This window comes from Mus pahari, chromosome 1 (assembly GCF_900095145.1).
Source record: "Mus pahari chromosome 1, PAHARI_EIJ_v1.1, whole genome shotgun sequence".
NCBI lineage: Eukaryota > Metazoa > Chordata > Mammalia > Rodentia > Muridae > Mus > Mus pahari.
In genome coordinates, this window is record NC_034590.1 from 139,380,637 (window position 1) to 139,396,378 (window position 15,742).

The 15,742-nt window shown below is 35.4% G+C and overlaps 1 protein-coding gene across 10 annotated transcripts in view; it reads right to left on the minus strand.

The window, feature by feature from the left end:
• Positions 1-15,742, minus strand: part of Rfx3 (regulatory factor X3) — a 249,943-nt gene that overhangs the window by 67,575 nt on the left and 166,626 nt on the right. For all 10 annotated transcript variants that reach the window (XM_021191879.2, XM_029544734.1, XM_021191903.2 and 7 more), the window contains one exon: positions 5,186-5,260. In XM_021191879.2, coding sequence (XP_021047538.1) covers positions 5,186-5,260 — 75 coding nt within the window. The remainder of the gene's footprint in view (positions 1-5,185; positions 5,261-15,742) is intronic.

Below are 15,742 nucleotides of genomic sequence, written 5' to 3' on the forward strand. Positions count from 1 at the left end.
AGCCTTCATAAGTAAAACATTTTACAGAGACACTCAAACATGAGTGTGTGTGTATTGAAAATAATGCACAGAATAGGTTCTCTCTAAACATGTGTTTAATATGAAACATCAAAGTAAACTCATTCATGCATTAAGTTACTGAGATTAAAATCAGTGGGCTAGCAAGCTTCTTTAGAGTATTTCCTTTTTTAAATCTCAAGAGTTTTAAATATAAAACACAAGGAAGAAAGACAAGACACAGCAATACAAACCTGCTTCAAATCTCATCCATGAGCCTCAGAAAACTTACAGGATGTGAAAGCATTTCCAGTGGAATTCTAGGAGCCACTGTGAACTGTACTGCACCAAAGTGTGCTAGCGTCTTTCACACAGGTGCTAGATATAGATAGAGCAAGGCACAGCTACCTTCTATTGGTATTCTTAACATGTTAAAAGTAGGAATACAGACCCTTGTTATCAAGGGTTAACAATAACAACAAAAAAGCTCCTGAAAGGATTTTGTATGAAGTGAAAATATTTTTAGCAGTTACAAATAATGTAACAAATTTCTCGTATACACAGTACACATTGTAGAACACATTTAAATAGAAATTACTTAAGATGTATGCATGAGTGTGTGTGTGTGTGTGTGTGTGTGTCCCCATTAGAGGCATCATAACACAATTAAGAAAGTGGAGTGAAATAATTCTATGTACTTTCTTTTGTTAATCAGAAGGTGATATATTTATATAGAAAAATCTTAGTTTAAAGGACATTTCCCCTAGAAAAGGAATTTAATTTTAAAATATAAACTTTATAACTAGAATATACAAATAAAAATAAATCAACAATTTTAATGTAATATAAACAAATGAAAATAATTACTTAGATGCAGAAATGGAACGTTTAATACTACCATAATTGTGTAAGTCTCTCCTTATAATATTTACTTACTTCTTCGTATATTATTTACATTCCCAAAACATTTTATGTTTAAACTAGCTTTTGAAAAAGTTAATTTCATTAATATGAGCAGACACAAATAGGCACACAGATGCATATGAAGCACCATCCAGCTGTGATTGGTTGGACAGCTATCTTGCTGACTAGAACTCGACACTAGCAAAGCTAAATTTGTTCCACCTCCATCTCATCAAAAGGAGGCCCTGGGTTCCTTGCAGAAGCATGGTGAGCATGTGGAAGGAAAGAGGAGTACATGGAAATAAAAGCCCTGAAGACGGAGGCGGCTAGTCTGCAGTCATGGGGTCCCTGCTGGGAAGATGGCTAACAAACACACTTGTGACTATTCTCTTATAAACTCACTATAGAAAAGTACACTATCTACACCCCAAGAGACTTGACAATACAGCTGGAACATTTCATCTACATTTTACATACTAATGTTTAATTTTCAGATTTTGACACATGATGAAATTCTAAATCATATATTGAATCTAAAACATAGGATTACATATTATTATTAGAGAATCTAAACAGTTACATATATGCAATATAATGTAAAAGATTATGCTATGTCCCATGTGCTATCTACCCAAAGGATCCAAATAATTCTTATAAAGTAAAGATAGTTTCATGCAGTTTTCTCTTTAACGAAATGTATTTGAACTTTAGAACCCAATTTTCTGAACATTTAGTAGTTGAGAATACAACTATCTGTTTCTCTTATTTAATTCTTTTAATAAACTATTTATAAGGTAAGTATATTTACAAGCTTGGGAAATACTTTAAAGACTATAAAATTTCACAGGATCTTTTAGCCTTTATCTTTAAACCTAATTATTATACTAATGAACCAACATATACTTATCTAAGGGCAGAAAGCAAGAATTTGTATCTTTCATCCTTTGCATTTAATCTGTATTCATCAGAACAGATTACAGAGATGAATAGTTTCTATTTTTCCTAAAGGAAAACACTGATTGACAAATAAAATTAAATAAATGACGTATTGCCTAATTAACATCTAAATGTAACATTTGGCATTTCAGGCGAATTATTATCAATTAGGAATCACTTTAAGTTCACCTAACTGATGGTATACATTTTGACATGCCTATAGCAACTGTTATTTACAATATAGCCACGACAGCGGTGGGCAAAGAATAAAAACCAAGATTTTACTTTAAGCTTAATATATTTCAGTAGCTTAAGCTTGTAAGCATTACGAATTAACTGTCTGCTAGATTATGAAGATTCCAAAAACATAAATGCCTAGGGGTTTCATATACTTTAAGTGGAATTAAAAAGAAATACATGCATAAGGGCACTATGCAGAAGCTAGTAACAATTAATTTACCAACAATTCTAGGCTGAAATTTACCATGTAAAGTACTTTAAATTGGATATACTACAAACACTGAAATGAAAATGTATATTATTTACAGTTGACAGTACGGAACAAGCTTATGCCTGCAACTAAAAGAATTAGATATGCTTCAGACTTAGGGAGATCTATAAAATTTATTAACAGCATCTTCACAAACACAAAATTTAAAAATAAAATATAAACAAAAAATTTTTATGAAACGAAAATAAAGGACATTCTAAAATGCAGAGATGAGTGATATCACTTTGGGGTACAACTTTTTTTTTAAAGGATTAGGTTGAAAGAAAATAAGTTATTCTTAATCTTTAGGGTGTATGTGGAAAATTTTAAAGTGACCCACATATCCTTCATTTAGTTAGAAAGCCGTGAGAGAACTCACTACCAGCACATATACATTAACTGAAGAATATTTGGGGACAAAAAAGAGAAACCAATACCATCTATGTATGAGTTCCAAATAGGCATACATGAGACTGGGAAAGGAAGTCTACAACATTAACGATAAGGCCTATGCCCTTCTATTGTTTGTTATATGCATCTATTCTGCAAATAGTTAGTATGCATCTATTACTATGTCCCAGCACTCTTCTATGCAGGACTCCATTACAGACAAACCATAAAAATCCTTTTTTTTTTTTAGTTTTAACTCGCTAATAACTATTTACTGGTTGTCTATGATGCTGACATAATGCCACCAGGTTAACATTATAAACAGGCTAAAGCACAGATACTCACTGAGCAACATTTTGCTCCAGCTGTTGGGGGACCCAGGGAAAGGCAGGAGCATTATTAACATCCCAAGGAAAAGACAATGGAAACCTTTTCAGCATTCCAGGAGGAACTAAGCCCCTAGCATCAGGAAAACATTGAACCTGTGGCTTCTGCTCACAAAACTGGGCTCTATATGCAGTTTTGAATAAAGGTGACTACTTCAGAGATGTAATAAAAATGAATGAGGCCAGGAAACAAATATTGCCATCATAGGAGCAAACGTTGTGGCCACTCTTGCTAATACAGAAAGTAGGCATAGAGGCATGGGAGATGTGCTAAACTATGCAATAGAAACTCAAACCCAGGGAAACCACATCATTGTGTTGTTTGAGCTGCTTCATTTACAGTCATTGATAATGAACATTAGGGTTTAAGTTAACTAAAGGAAATAATTGAAAAGAATCCAATATATTTCAAAAGTTTCAAACACATAGACATATTTTAAAAACATGTTATATATCTACATTATTGTTTAGGAAAATATCAATAAGGTTGGGTGATTGAAGTTAAATTTAAAAAACACATTATGATTCATTTCATATCTCCAAAGTGAAGTAAGAATTGACTTTCAGAGTCAATTTAGAAAACTGAAAATTTCAAAAGAGCAACTAGAAATTTCTATTTATTTTTAGAAATACTTATATGCTTGCACATTTCTGGTCGGAAGTGATAAGCATTTTCACTTGCTATTTTCAATATACAAACTGGCAAATTCATCCTAATATCATATGGTAGACTAGCCTTTAACACAACCAGAGACTCATTCCAATAAGCAGAATATATTTAAGAACAAAGAGTAGAAAAGAGTGTTCAAATAGTTTTTAAAAAAGAGGTGACAAAATATATATCATTATTGTAAAACTTCTATCCGTAACTGTCACCACAACCATAGGCCTTCTTTGAATAAGCTCACATGTTTTGTTTGCCAAGACACTTCTGCTAAAAAGGGAATGAATGAATCAAAACACCTCCTCCAAAAACCAACATTAGAACATCAGAAAGAAGTGACACTTTGGAATACAAATCTGAAACAGTTCAAAGTTCAAATTTTTTTTTAAAGAAAACACAGTGACATATTTCCTACAAAGTATATGATTGTTAAAAATACTACAGATATTTCAGTGATCTTACTTTTAAACTTTTTAGTCATAAAAATATTATGAAAAATTAAGAAATCACAATAAATTATCCCTAAATTCAAAACAATTAGGAAAGAAATTTCTAACTCTTTTTTTTTGAAATTTCCAATTCTTACTCAAATGTTACTAATGCCAATTTTTGTATCTACAACTTAAGTCATATGCCCATTCATTTTCTCATAATTCAGAAACCTAAAACTAATGCCCCTCTATTGTTTCTTATAGGAAGCATTTTCATTGATTTCCTCAAATTTGAACAGATGATGACAATGTTCATTTCACAAAACTTACCAGTATTACAGTGATGCCTGGGAATACTGAGAATGGCAGGAAGCAGTGAGACCGCTCTGCTTGTCTCGGGTATGAGCAACTCACAACTTACATACAACTTCACTTTTGGCCCATTTTTCTTTTTCTTCAGTATTTAGGACATTGAGTTTGTCCATGACTGTGACCTGCCTACTTTACACTCTTAGCAGTAAATACATTTGTAATAGTTTACCACTGCTTTTGACATTGGTGATCACGTATCCATTTAAAGACTCTTATCAGTCACATGGTAGACATGGTTGCTTTTGTGTCTCAGACATAAAGATGTGTACTACAAAGTTTTGCTTCAGAGGAAATAAATTTGTGGCTAACAAAATCTTTAAATGTTTAAGATCACTATTAACTGCATTTTAGAAATAAATAGTGGCTTGTCATTAACTATTATATTCTGTATATCTGGACAGGAAGTACTAACACCTGGTAAAGCAAGCAGCACACTGGGTCTGTTCTGAGACACCCCACTGTGTAACACAGGCATTAAATAAGTAGAGTCTGGAGAGGCTTGAGAAAAGAAGGTTAAGAAGCAAAATAAATAAGTAAATAAATAAAACAAGCACTTAGAGGCAAGCAACACATGCAGAACTAGCAAGAGATTAGTGTACATGAAGAGGCAACTTACATGGCTGTTGAGAAGAGAGCTTCTGTGAGTGGACAGACCGTCAGACTTTTGCAGCGTCTCAATCGCCATTTCAATCTGATAATAAATGTCATTAAAAAAAAGGGCTCAAGACAAGATAGTAATAAAAGGCTGACCAGAAAAGTTTTGATCGATTCTTAAAGTCTAATTCATTCTTCCATGATGGCTAATGAATAGCTATCACTAATGTGTCACCCCCCGAGCTTTTCCATCCCTAGAGAATGAAATATATAATATGCACATTAATAATAACCTCAATTACAAGAGTAATCCTTTCTAAACACTTTGTAATTAAAATCAGTATGGAGACCCAAGGATCAAGAACCCTGGCAGATTGTTCTAGATTCTAAGAAACTACTTTTTACTTGCATGGCTCAAGATGTGGGGTATTAGCCCCTCTCTCTATAGTCTCATACCTAAAGCATGTTTAACATTTGTTCTAGTCTGTCACAAAATAAAAATCATAAAACAGAATCTAATTTAATATGCATTAGTACTTTAATGCAAGTTACAGAAACTCTAAAAGCTAGTAAGTCTACACACCCTTCCTTTACTCTGGCAGTAACATTTGGAGGTAAGGTCAGTCAGGTGAGCATTTGGGTGTGGCTATAGTCTCTATTGTATTTTAGGATATGATGATGAAGCAGAGATATTAGAAATAACAGCAGAAAAAGGAGTAGAAGAGAAAATAACTCAGAGCCAACAAAAAATGGACAAGAACAGAATCAGTTATATTCAATGTAATCCCACTATACCATGGGCAGTCACAAACTCATTCTTAAGCAAAAGCTTCCAGGGACAAACCCCAGGCAGTCTTGATGACCTCATATGTAAGACAGCTGTCCTCCTGCTCATAGCACTATGACACATGCTATCAAGATATGGACAAAAAAGTATGCACTTGGAAACTGAAGTAGAATAAAATACCAGCTAATTAAAACCTTTGTTATGTAATTTGAGGAAATAAATTTCCTTATTTTAACACTATGATTATATCAATTATTTAGTGAAACAGTTATAAATTCATAGCAAATGTGCAATAATTTATTCTATAGTTAGCTTTTTTTGAGATCATAAAATCAGGCAAAGTGCCTTTTAAATCATTTTCTCCACCAATTGAGATGGTAACAGAGTATATTAAACTTGAAAACAAACAGAAGAAAGTGCTATTGTTTACATTTAAAAAGGTCACATTTTAGAATATACAATGTAACTTAAGGAGTAAATGAACAATTTTTAATTAAACCCGTCTTTTAAATATTATTTATTTTTATTTTATGTGCATTGGTGTTTTGCCTGCATGCATGTCTGCACGAGGGTGTTAGATCCTGGAGTTACAGACAGTTGTGAGCTGCCAAGCTGCCAAATGGGTGCTGGGAACTGAACCTGTGTCCTCTGGAAGAGCAGTCAGTTCCCATAACTGCTGAGCCATCTCTTCAGCCTGGTTTTAAATCTCAGAAAAGACAGAGCATAAGATAGCTGGAATCACTCATGTGATAACAAAGCATGCCTAAGAATAACTTGCTCAAAACTGTACTTTGCTAAATTGCTTTAAAAATATTTTTTTTTAAAGTTTGAGGGTGAAAATTTGAACTGAGATTACATTTTAATAAATAAATACCATGATTTTATAGGTTTAAGTAAAAGGCAAAAATTATTAGAATTATAACAGCTGAATCATATTCAAGAATAAATCCTCACTAAGGGTTTGAGAGGCAGCAGTGTTAAGTGAGATCAGCCAGAAACTGGCTTCCTTAGGAATCTCTTTCTTTTACTAAAGTTGCTACTGTGGTGGTATCTGATTCTCTGCAAGGCCAGGTTGTCAGGAAAAGAACCAATCCGCCCTGGATACTTTCTGGAGCCAGTAGCAAGGAGCTCTGGGAAAAGAGGCAAAAAGATAAAGAGAAATAGGTCCAGCTACATCCACCAGGACAGATATACTGACTTTCTGGGAGGTTTTGGTTTTTTATAATTTATTCCTACAAGATAACAACTTCTGAGATTATGATCAAAACTGTTAACCTTGTACTCAGAAAAAATATATTTCAGAAGAGTTATAAACCTGTACAGATTTACTCATCGTTTACATTTTCCCTGAATTTAAAATTTGTACTAAAAGAGAAGTATTCCCGAGTGAACACACTAGGAAAGTGTGTGCTAGAAAGCAGGAGCTGAAGTGAGTCAGGAAGCAAAAAAGCAGAGGGTGTGCTCAAATTAGGAAAAAGATAATGAAGGCAGCTTGTCCAGGATAGAAACCTGTGATGCAGCATCTTGACTGTTAACTTGACTACATTATGAAGCACCTAGGAATGTAAAGTGACCTCTAGGGTGGTCTGTGAGACGTCACAGAGGAACAACTAAGAGGGAAGACTCCCTCTAAATGTGCCTGGTATTCCACAGGTTAGAATAAAAGAGCAAACTGAAGAAAAAGCTTTCATGGTTGCAGGCACTGCCTCTCTTTTACCTGTCACTATAAGGGAACTTACTCAAGCATGCTTGCTATCTCTTACATGACCGCCATGCTTGCACTCACACAGAAAGCCAGGCCTGTGACTCCTGTGGTATCAGAATTACTGGGTTTGCTGGTCCCCAGGCTGGCTGCAGGGTCAATGAGAAACCTTTTCAAAGGATTAAGAGTGATAGAGTAGGACATCCCATTACATTCTCTGGCCTCTGTGGGAACAAAAGGCACCCACACTTGAAAACACATGTGTGCATATACCATACATATAAACCAACATAAACACACACAGTAACAACAAAAACAAAATTGAAACACACATACATAAAATTAAGACGCTATGTAATGAGTTTTGCATCTGGAAAATATGGTACCCTGAGGACATCTAAGGGATTGACAAGACCATATCCATTCTAAGGTACAAGAGTAGTAAAGTTTCAATATATTTGAAACACTTGAGAAAACAACTCCAGTGGCCCTTGCTCCACAGGACTGCCTAGGAAAGAATTTTCAGCTCTTTTTCAACAATATGAGCATTCCAAAGCTATTAGGGCCATAGTGCAAGAGACCTAAGCTGGTGTCAGACCTTGATGTTGTCCACGACACAAGTTTTTCAGGCATACACAATACAACAGTTCTAAGGTCATGGATGACTATACCCAGATTTCAGTGGCAGGTCTGAGAATCTGACAAAGTTTGTGTCAGGGTCAGAATCCTTAAAGGTTGCACTTAATGGGCAAACTTTGTGAAGCAGTAAGAGTAAAGAAAATGAAATGGATTTCCCCTTAGAGTATGCTATTCTCTAGGAACATGGAATGTCTGTGGAGGAAAACTGCAGTCAATAAATAGGGTCAAAATGGGGGGGGGGGCGCAAGTATTAAGGCTGTAGCAGTAGGTTCAGGTAGACCCTGGCGCTATGGAGCTTACACCACCACACAAATATCAAAGACGATAGACATAGGAGGCAAAGGACTTAAGGCTTGCTGTGCTGCGTTTCAGATCTGTTTTGGTCCCATGCCTCTTTTCTATACTCCATCTAATTCCTTTGTGCAGCTGCACATGGGGAAAGGAGCAGAACACCTTTAAACTTTGGAGCCTGCTCACAGCAAAGACCTTGCCTTCAAAGACTTTAAACTTGGGACTTTTGGTGGTTAGATTAAATGCATTTCATATTATGAGGTAGTCATGGGCTTTTGGGGAACAGGGGCAGAATGTAATAATTTGAATGTGAAATGTCCTCAGAGGTTCATGTGTTGAATTCTTGGTTGCTAGCTGCTGGAACTATTTTGAAAAGGGTTGGAAATATAAGGGGGTAAGTGTAAAGGAGGAAGGAAACTAGGTGTGTGTTCTTAAAAGTGCTGAGTAGTTTCTGATTGCCTATTCTCTGTTTCCTAGCCACCACAAAGTAATTTACTCAGCCATAAGCTCCTAGCACATGGAACCAGCCAAGCACTGCTCAAACTGTGAGTTATAAATTTTCCTTTGTTCTCTTTCTCCTCTCCTTCTAAGTATTTGTCATAGCAACAAAAAAGTTTTACTTATATAGTCACAGATGTAGTAAAACTGTCCATGTGACAATAAATACACCTATATTTGGTTCTTTTAATTCAAGAAAAAAAAGATGCATGAATTCTGTAAGGTAGAAAACACATTTAAAAATATATCAAATATTTAATGTTGTAGTAGCCTAGAACAGAAAGAGAATATTCTGTGATTTCTTAGGAATTGGGATTTGAAAATCAGAAGATGCAGAAGAAAGTCAACAAGGTATTTTCCATCCAGAAGGAATGCTAATAAATTCAACATTGCTTTTTGGAAAGATTCAGCAACACCTCAAGGAAGAACTTGAAGTGGATGGTATTTATTATCCTAATGAGAGACACAGAATGATAATAAACATACAGCTTAAAGTTCAGGCTGAAAACATTTTCATCACCCAAATATTTGCCTTCCCAGAGCCATGAAGAAGGTGGCAGTATCTATCAAAGGATGGAGACCCATACTATGTTACATTCTCCTCTTCCACCACCACCACCACCATCACCACCACTACCACCACCACAAACAACAATCATCACCACCACTACTACCACCACAAACAACAACAACAACAACAACAACAACAACAACAAATCAATATCCCAAAAGGGACTTGAGAAAAAAGACCTACCTATGTCCTGAAAAAGAGGATCAGAGTGGAGAGAAAGGGCAAAGGATGCTAGCTAGGATGATAACTCTATTTTATGCTTTGGTCATACTCAAAAAAGGGATCAGTAATATATTTTCTAAAAGAGTGCACAGTGTCAGTGAAACAGAAGTAACATTTCACTGTTACTACTTTCTGCTTTAATTATCACTCTTGCCACCTTCTAACAAAAAAGAATGCTTCTAAGGGGATGGTTTCTTATTTCACTGAACTGCTACCATACCTAAGTAATCTGTTCCGTGGTTGAGAAGATTAGAGATTAGAAGCCACTGAGAATACTGGAGGCAAATGCTCATTTGCAGAATAAATGGATAGACAAAATAGTGTGCTACAAAGAGGTTTTCTGTGTCCTTCAGTAAAATGGGGCTGGCAAGCTGGCTCAGCTGTGAAGAGCACAGCATGCTCTTGCTCAACATTTGAGTTCAGTTCCTAGCATCCACATCAGGCAGCTCATGACCATCCATAACTCTATGTCCCAGGGATCTGATGTCATCTCTGACATTGATGGGCATGATGCCCACACATGGTACAAGATATATGTGCAAGTAAAATACTCAAATACACAAAGTTAAATAAGAAACTCTAAAACCATATCCAGGGACACCTACTCAAATGCTTCTGCTCTAAGTAACTGAGAGGCTAGAGCACAGTGCTCATTTCAGAGGATTCATAATGCCAAGGAAATAAGCATCTACTGACAACAAAAATGAAGAGATTGTAAGTGTTTCATATAATTCAAACGGAACAAAAAAGAGGATCCCCTGACAAGTGTTGAAATACACATTCATGTACACCTATGTAAATGTGATAATTTGTACATAAACAACTGAACAATTATACCATCTCATTTATGATTATTTTGATTTTTACATGGATTTCCAGTTCTTTTTCTCATCTGCTTCTCATAACCACCTTACACAATAGGATAGGCATGCTTTCATGTTAAGATAGGCATATTTCCATGGACTACGTTTGCTTGCATATAGGAAAAGTGAGGCATTCTGGGGCTGAAAGATTATCAAGATTGCGAGGTCATTGAGTCAGATCGGAATCCCAAATTTACCACTCTAAATTCACCATTATTTTCTTTATATTCTGTGATGGTTTATGTTGATTGTCAATTTGACAGGAATTAGAACCAACTTGAAGATAACCCTCTGGGAATGCCTATAGGGAGTAACGTATGTAGATGAGGTAAGCGCCTGGGCATGCCTTTGAGGGGTAATCTAGATCAGATAATGGGAGGTTAGAAGATGCTGTAACTGAGAGGAACACTACCATGGGTGGAATAATGGACTGAATAAAAATGAGAGCAGGTTCAGCATGAGTACTCATCTCTCTTCGCCACCTGACTGGGTAACATGTGATCAGTTACCCCAAGCTCCTGCCACTGCTGTAACTTTCCTAGCATGATGGACTGTGAATAGAAACAAAGCGTCCCTTTCTTAAGCTGTATTTTGAGTTCTCAAATGCTGCAGGTATAGTTCTATGTGCTATTTTAATGGGAACTGGAAGGTAAGAATGCTTGAAGGAGAAATGTGGGCCAGAAAGACCATTCAGCACTTAAGAGCACTGGCTACTCTTCCCGAGGGCCTGGGTTCAATTCCTAGCAGCCACATGAGGGTTCACAACTGTAGTTTCAGGATCTGATACCCTCATGCAGATATACATGCAGGCAAAACACCAATGCACATAAAATAAAATTAAATAAATTTTTAAAAATGCTTAAGAGAGACAGGAATAGGAGAGCCCTCAATCATTAAGTTTCAGAGAGGGAAGTAGGACTCTATTGATAACTCGACTTGATGTCATTAAGGTTATATGCTAGAAAAGAATCTGACTTTATTCTGCTTTAATACAAAAAATTTAAGCAGGGATAAATTTAAAATTAATGGCTAACTCACTTCATGTAAGAAATATTAAGGCACGTAACATTCAGTTTGCAGCATGGTAATTATTCACCATACTTACCTATGTTGACAGTGTCATGACAAAGGCTTAGAATCTAAAAGTGCATCCTGCTCTTTCAGAGGGTCTGAGTTCTCAGAAGCCACATTAGGCAGTTCACATCACAAGTAAGTCTAGCTCCAGGACGATGTGACTTCTTTGGCTTCTGTGGGAAGCTGCACTCATGAGCATACCTTACCCCCATACAGATACACACATGCATTGCACAGAGACACACACACATGCACATAATCATCCACATGACAATGTTTTTTCTGGCATGAAAGACGTAAGACTGAAGGAATCATCAAGTCTTGTACAACTCTTCCCAAGATCTATTGATTAGGAAATATAGGGCAGGATCAGACTCCCTTTAGAGATGTTACAAGAGAGCACTAAGTAAGGTTGTAAAAGTGGAACTTAAATTGCAGTGGAGACAGAATACTGAAGGTGCTATAACCACGGAATGCCTGCCTAGCAGTGTGGCTATGTGTTTAAAGAAATTAGTCAGAGCAGGAAATAAGCATAGCTCACTACACATGGTATATTTATTACTTGGAGGAGTTTTGGTTTCAGTAATGTATATGCACACTGACACAAAGACAGTCTTATATGAGTGTATACTGATATGCACTTATAAACAAACATTCTGGGTATCAATGTAAAGGCATGTCTCATGGGAATGTGAAAATTTTCAAAAGCCTTACATGGGGTTGTTAAACTACCATCAGTTCAGGGCAAGCGGGAGTATTTTCTAAAGACCCACTTAGAGACTTTTCCTCCCAAGAAGTCTAAGAAATACACACACACACACACACACACACACACACACACACACACACACACACAAAAACTGCCTTCCTTCTACCCAGGAAGCTAAGGAATTGGCTCTAATACTGCTCTTAAAACTCTACCTTCAGGCAACGTGTTGATCAGATGATACAATATTCAGAAGAAGCTGATGAGAGATTCAAAACAAGTTTTTAATTTAATTCTTCAAAAAATTCTGAAGGTGTCCAGAAACACATCTAGCCAAAATTTTACTTTACATCTTTGTTCAGAAAATAATGAACGGTGGATGACATACTGACAGTTACAGCTAAGCAATTAGGACAAACAAGTTTTAGGGCTTACAAACATTGTAATATATGAAATCTTTCCAATTTTAATTCATTGAAAGTTTTATGACTTTAGAGAATTTGTAAAATATATGAACACAGGTTTAAGCTGGGTTATGATTTTTATTTTATTAACTGAAGTTCTTCTGAAAGTATTTAGGAGAAAAAGAAGAAAACATGTGGATCAGAAATGTATATTAATCAGATGTATTCTGATAACAGTTGCTGCTTAAATTTAGATGATGGTGAAATTAAAACATTGTTTTGTTTGGGTGTCTTGTGATTACTCTGTGAACTTACTGCTTCCCCATCTACGAGTCTAATAAAACCAGGCTATGATGATGTATCCACTAAAGAAGCCAGGGGCTAGAATTATCCTTTAGGACTCTGCTGAATTAGCAAGAAATGATGGGGCTTAAGATCAACCTTATGTTTGGAAATGGTCCTAGCCTTTCCCAGTTTATTCTGAGCACTAACAACAACTTTACTATTGTATGCAGTCTGCATAATCACTACAATATCAGTAATTACTATAATTTGTTAGAACGGCAAACCCTGGGCCTCTTGCCCAGAGTCACTAAGTCGCAGCTCTGGGAATGGGGTCCAGTGATGCTTTGTAGCGTCTACTAGGAACACTGCACTCAAATGCAATCAAAGGGTTTCCTTCCTCTTTGCCAGAGTCAAACTACTGCTACTACTAAAGCAGCATAAGCAGGCAAGTGCTCTATTTAAAGAGAGACTTTGACATCTAAGTATTATAGGGTTTGAGCTTTCCCTTTTTAGGCAACTTTATACTTAACATTAGCAAAACTACTAGAAGACAACCAGGATTTTGGTGACTCAAAAATTAATCTAATAAAAATTTAAAAATTTTAACATTGTATTTTAAAAGTGATATAATGAGAGAGGGAGGATACAAAGCAGTCTGGGGTATTAAGTATAGATTTCCACTCTTGTATTAAGAGACTAGCCTTCAGAAATGGAGCTAGTTCCATTGACGTAGTCTATGGGAACACAGCTTGAGGTCATTCAGATGACTGATGAAGATGGCAGCAAAAGAAAAGAAAAGAAAAGAAAAGAAAAGAAAAGAAAAGAAAAGAAAAGAAAAGAAAAGAAAAGAAAAGAAAAGAAAAGAAAAGAAAAGANAAAGAAAAGAAAAGAAAAGAAAAGAAAAGAAAAGAAAAGAAAAGAAAAGAAAAGAAAAGAAAAGAAAAGAAAAGAAGCTAGTAGGATTGTTCAGTAATAGAGCACAGTTTAGCATGCACATGACTTTCAGTTCAATGTCTAGAAAGCATCCACACACTCACATGTGCACATGCATGTGCACACACAATGTTTCTGTGAAATGTTACAAACATGGAAGAAGAGATAATTCAAACTCATACATGAAAACAAATACAAAAGAGTCACTGTCAACTCAAAAGTTTGAATTTGAATAGTTTTGAGTTTTTAATTAAATTTAGACCTTGTTTTCATTCTCAAAACTTCCAACAGTCTAATCGAGGAGGACTACCTGAAACTTGGGTTTAATTTCAATCTTAGTACCTCAGAGTATTTTAAACTATATTTATTAAAAGTGATAAAAATTTATCATTGCTAAACTGTACGTTATAACTTTGCTCCCACTATATTTCCTAACGCTGCCTGCATTTTAAAGTATTGATGCCAAAGTTTGAAGCTACTTCACTAAATCTCTTAAAATGGTTGCATTTGATTCTCTGAAACTATATGATATAGATAATGTAATAGATACAGTCACATCATCTCAAATTCTGATTTTTAAGTTTCCCCTTCATTTTTATATTTTGTTGCAGGCGCTTGCTTAATTACTTTTTCCTTTTGAGAGCACATTTAAAAAAAAAAAAACCAATCAAACCTTGTTACGTGTGGTAGGTAGCACACGTGTATAAAGCTAGCTCCAGGGATCCGAACGCAGAGGATAAGTAATGTGACCTTGACTACACAAAAAGTATTTGTCTAAAAACTGAGTAACATGATCTTATTCTCCTCTTTCTTATAAGTCAAATGGAAAACTCACTAAACTTATACTCCCAAAATGAAAAGAATGTGTAAAATGATTTATAACATCTGTGGCTATATTATAAACCTTCTATGCTATGAAATTTATCACAGTAAGAGTTGAACCTTATCTACATAAGCAAAATACAACACAATAAAGAAGCTAGTTCTATGGACAGTAAACACAACTGTAGCTAAGCACACAGCAAATGCAGTCACACTCCATGTTGTGGAAACTGAACTTATAAACATGGCACATGAGTAAATCCTACTCACAACAGAACTGCTAAATATCCATATGCATGTGCTGCATTTCCCCACTAAATTGGGGAGAAGTAGTAAACTTTATGGATCCAATGCTGACTTAGACGTTATAGAAAAGTGTTTTAATATATCATTCTTTATCTATATACCAAATTTTTATGAATGAAATATTAAGTTACTGATTTTCCCTTCAAAGCTTATAGTACTTTCAACTAGTACATTTGAAGTTTGATTTATAAATCTAAGGAATATCAAGCCAAACACAATACAAGTGGGTATGAGAGATACAATGTATTTTCCTTTTTATAAGCTTTAATTAATCTTCCTAATTCAGAGTTTGTGTAAGTAAGATGAAGCTTTTCCTGGAACATTATGATATATTTATGCTTTTGAAATGTTGTGCCAATACAAACTATATCCCCTTCAAATATTAGTCATTACTATAAACTCTTGTCTCAATTCAGGAAAATTCTGTCTGCACAGAAGACTGGAGGCATGCCATTCTGTTTGTCTTAAACTTCTGG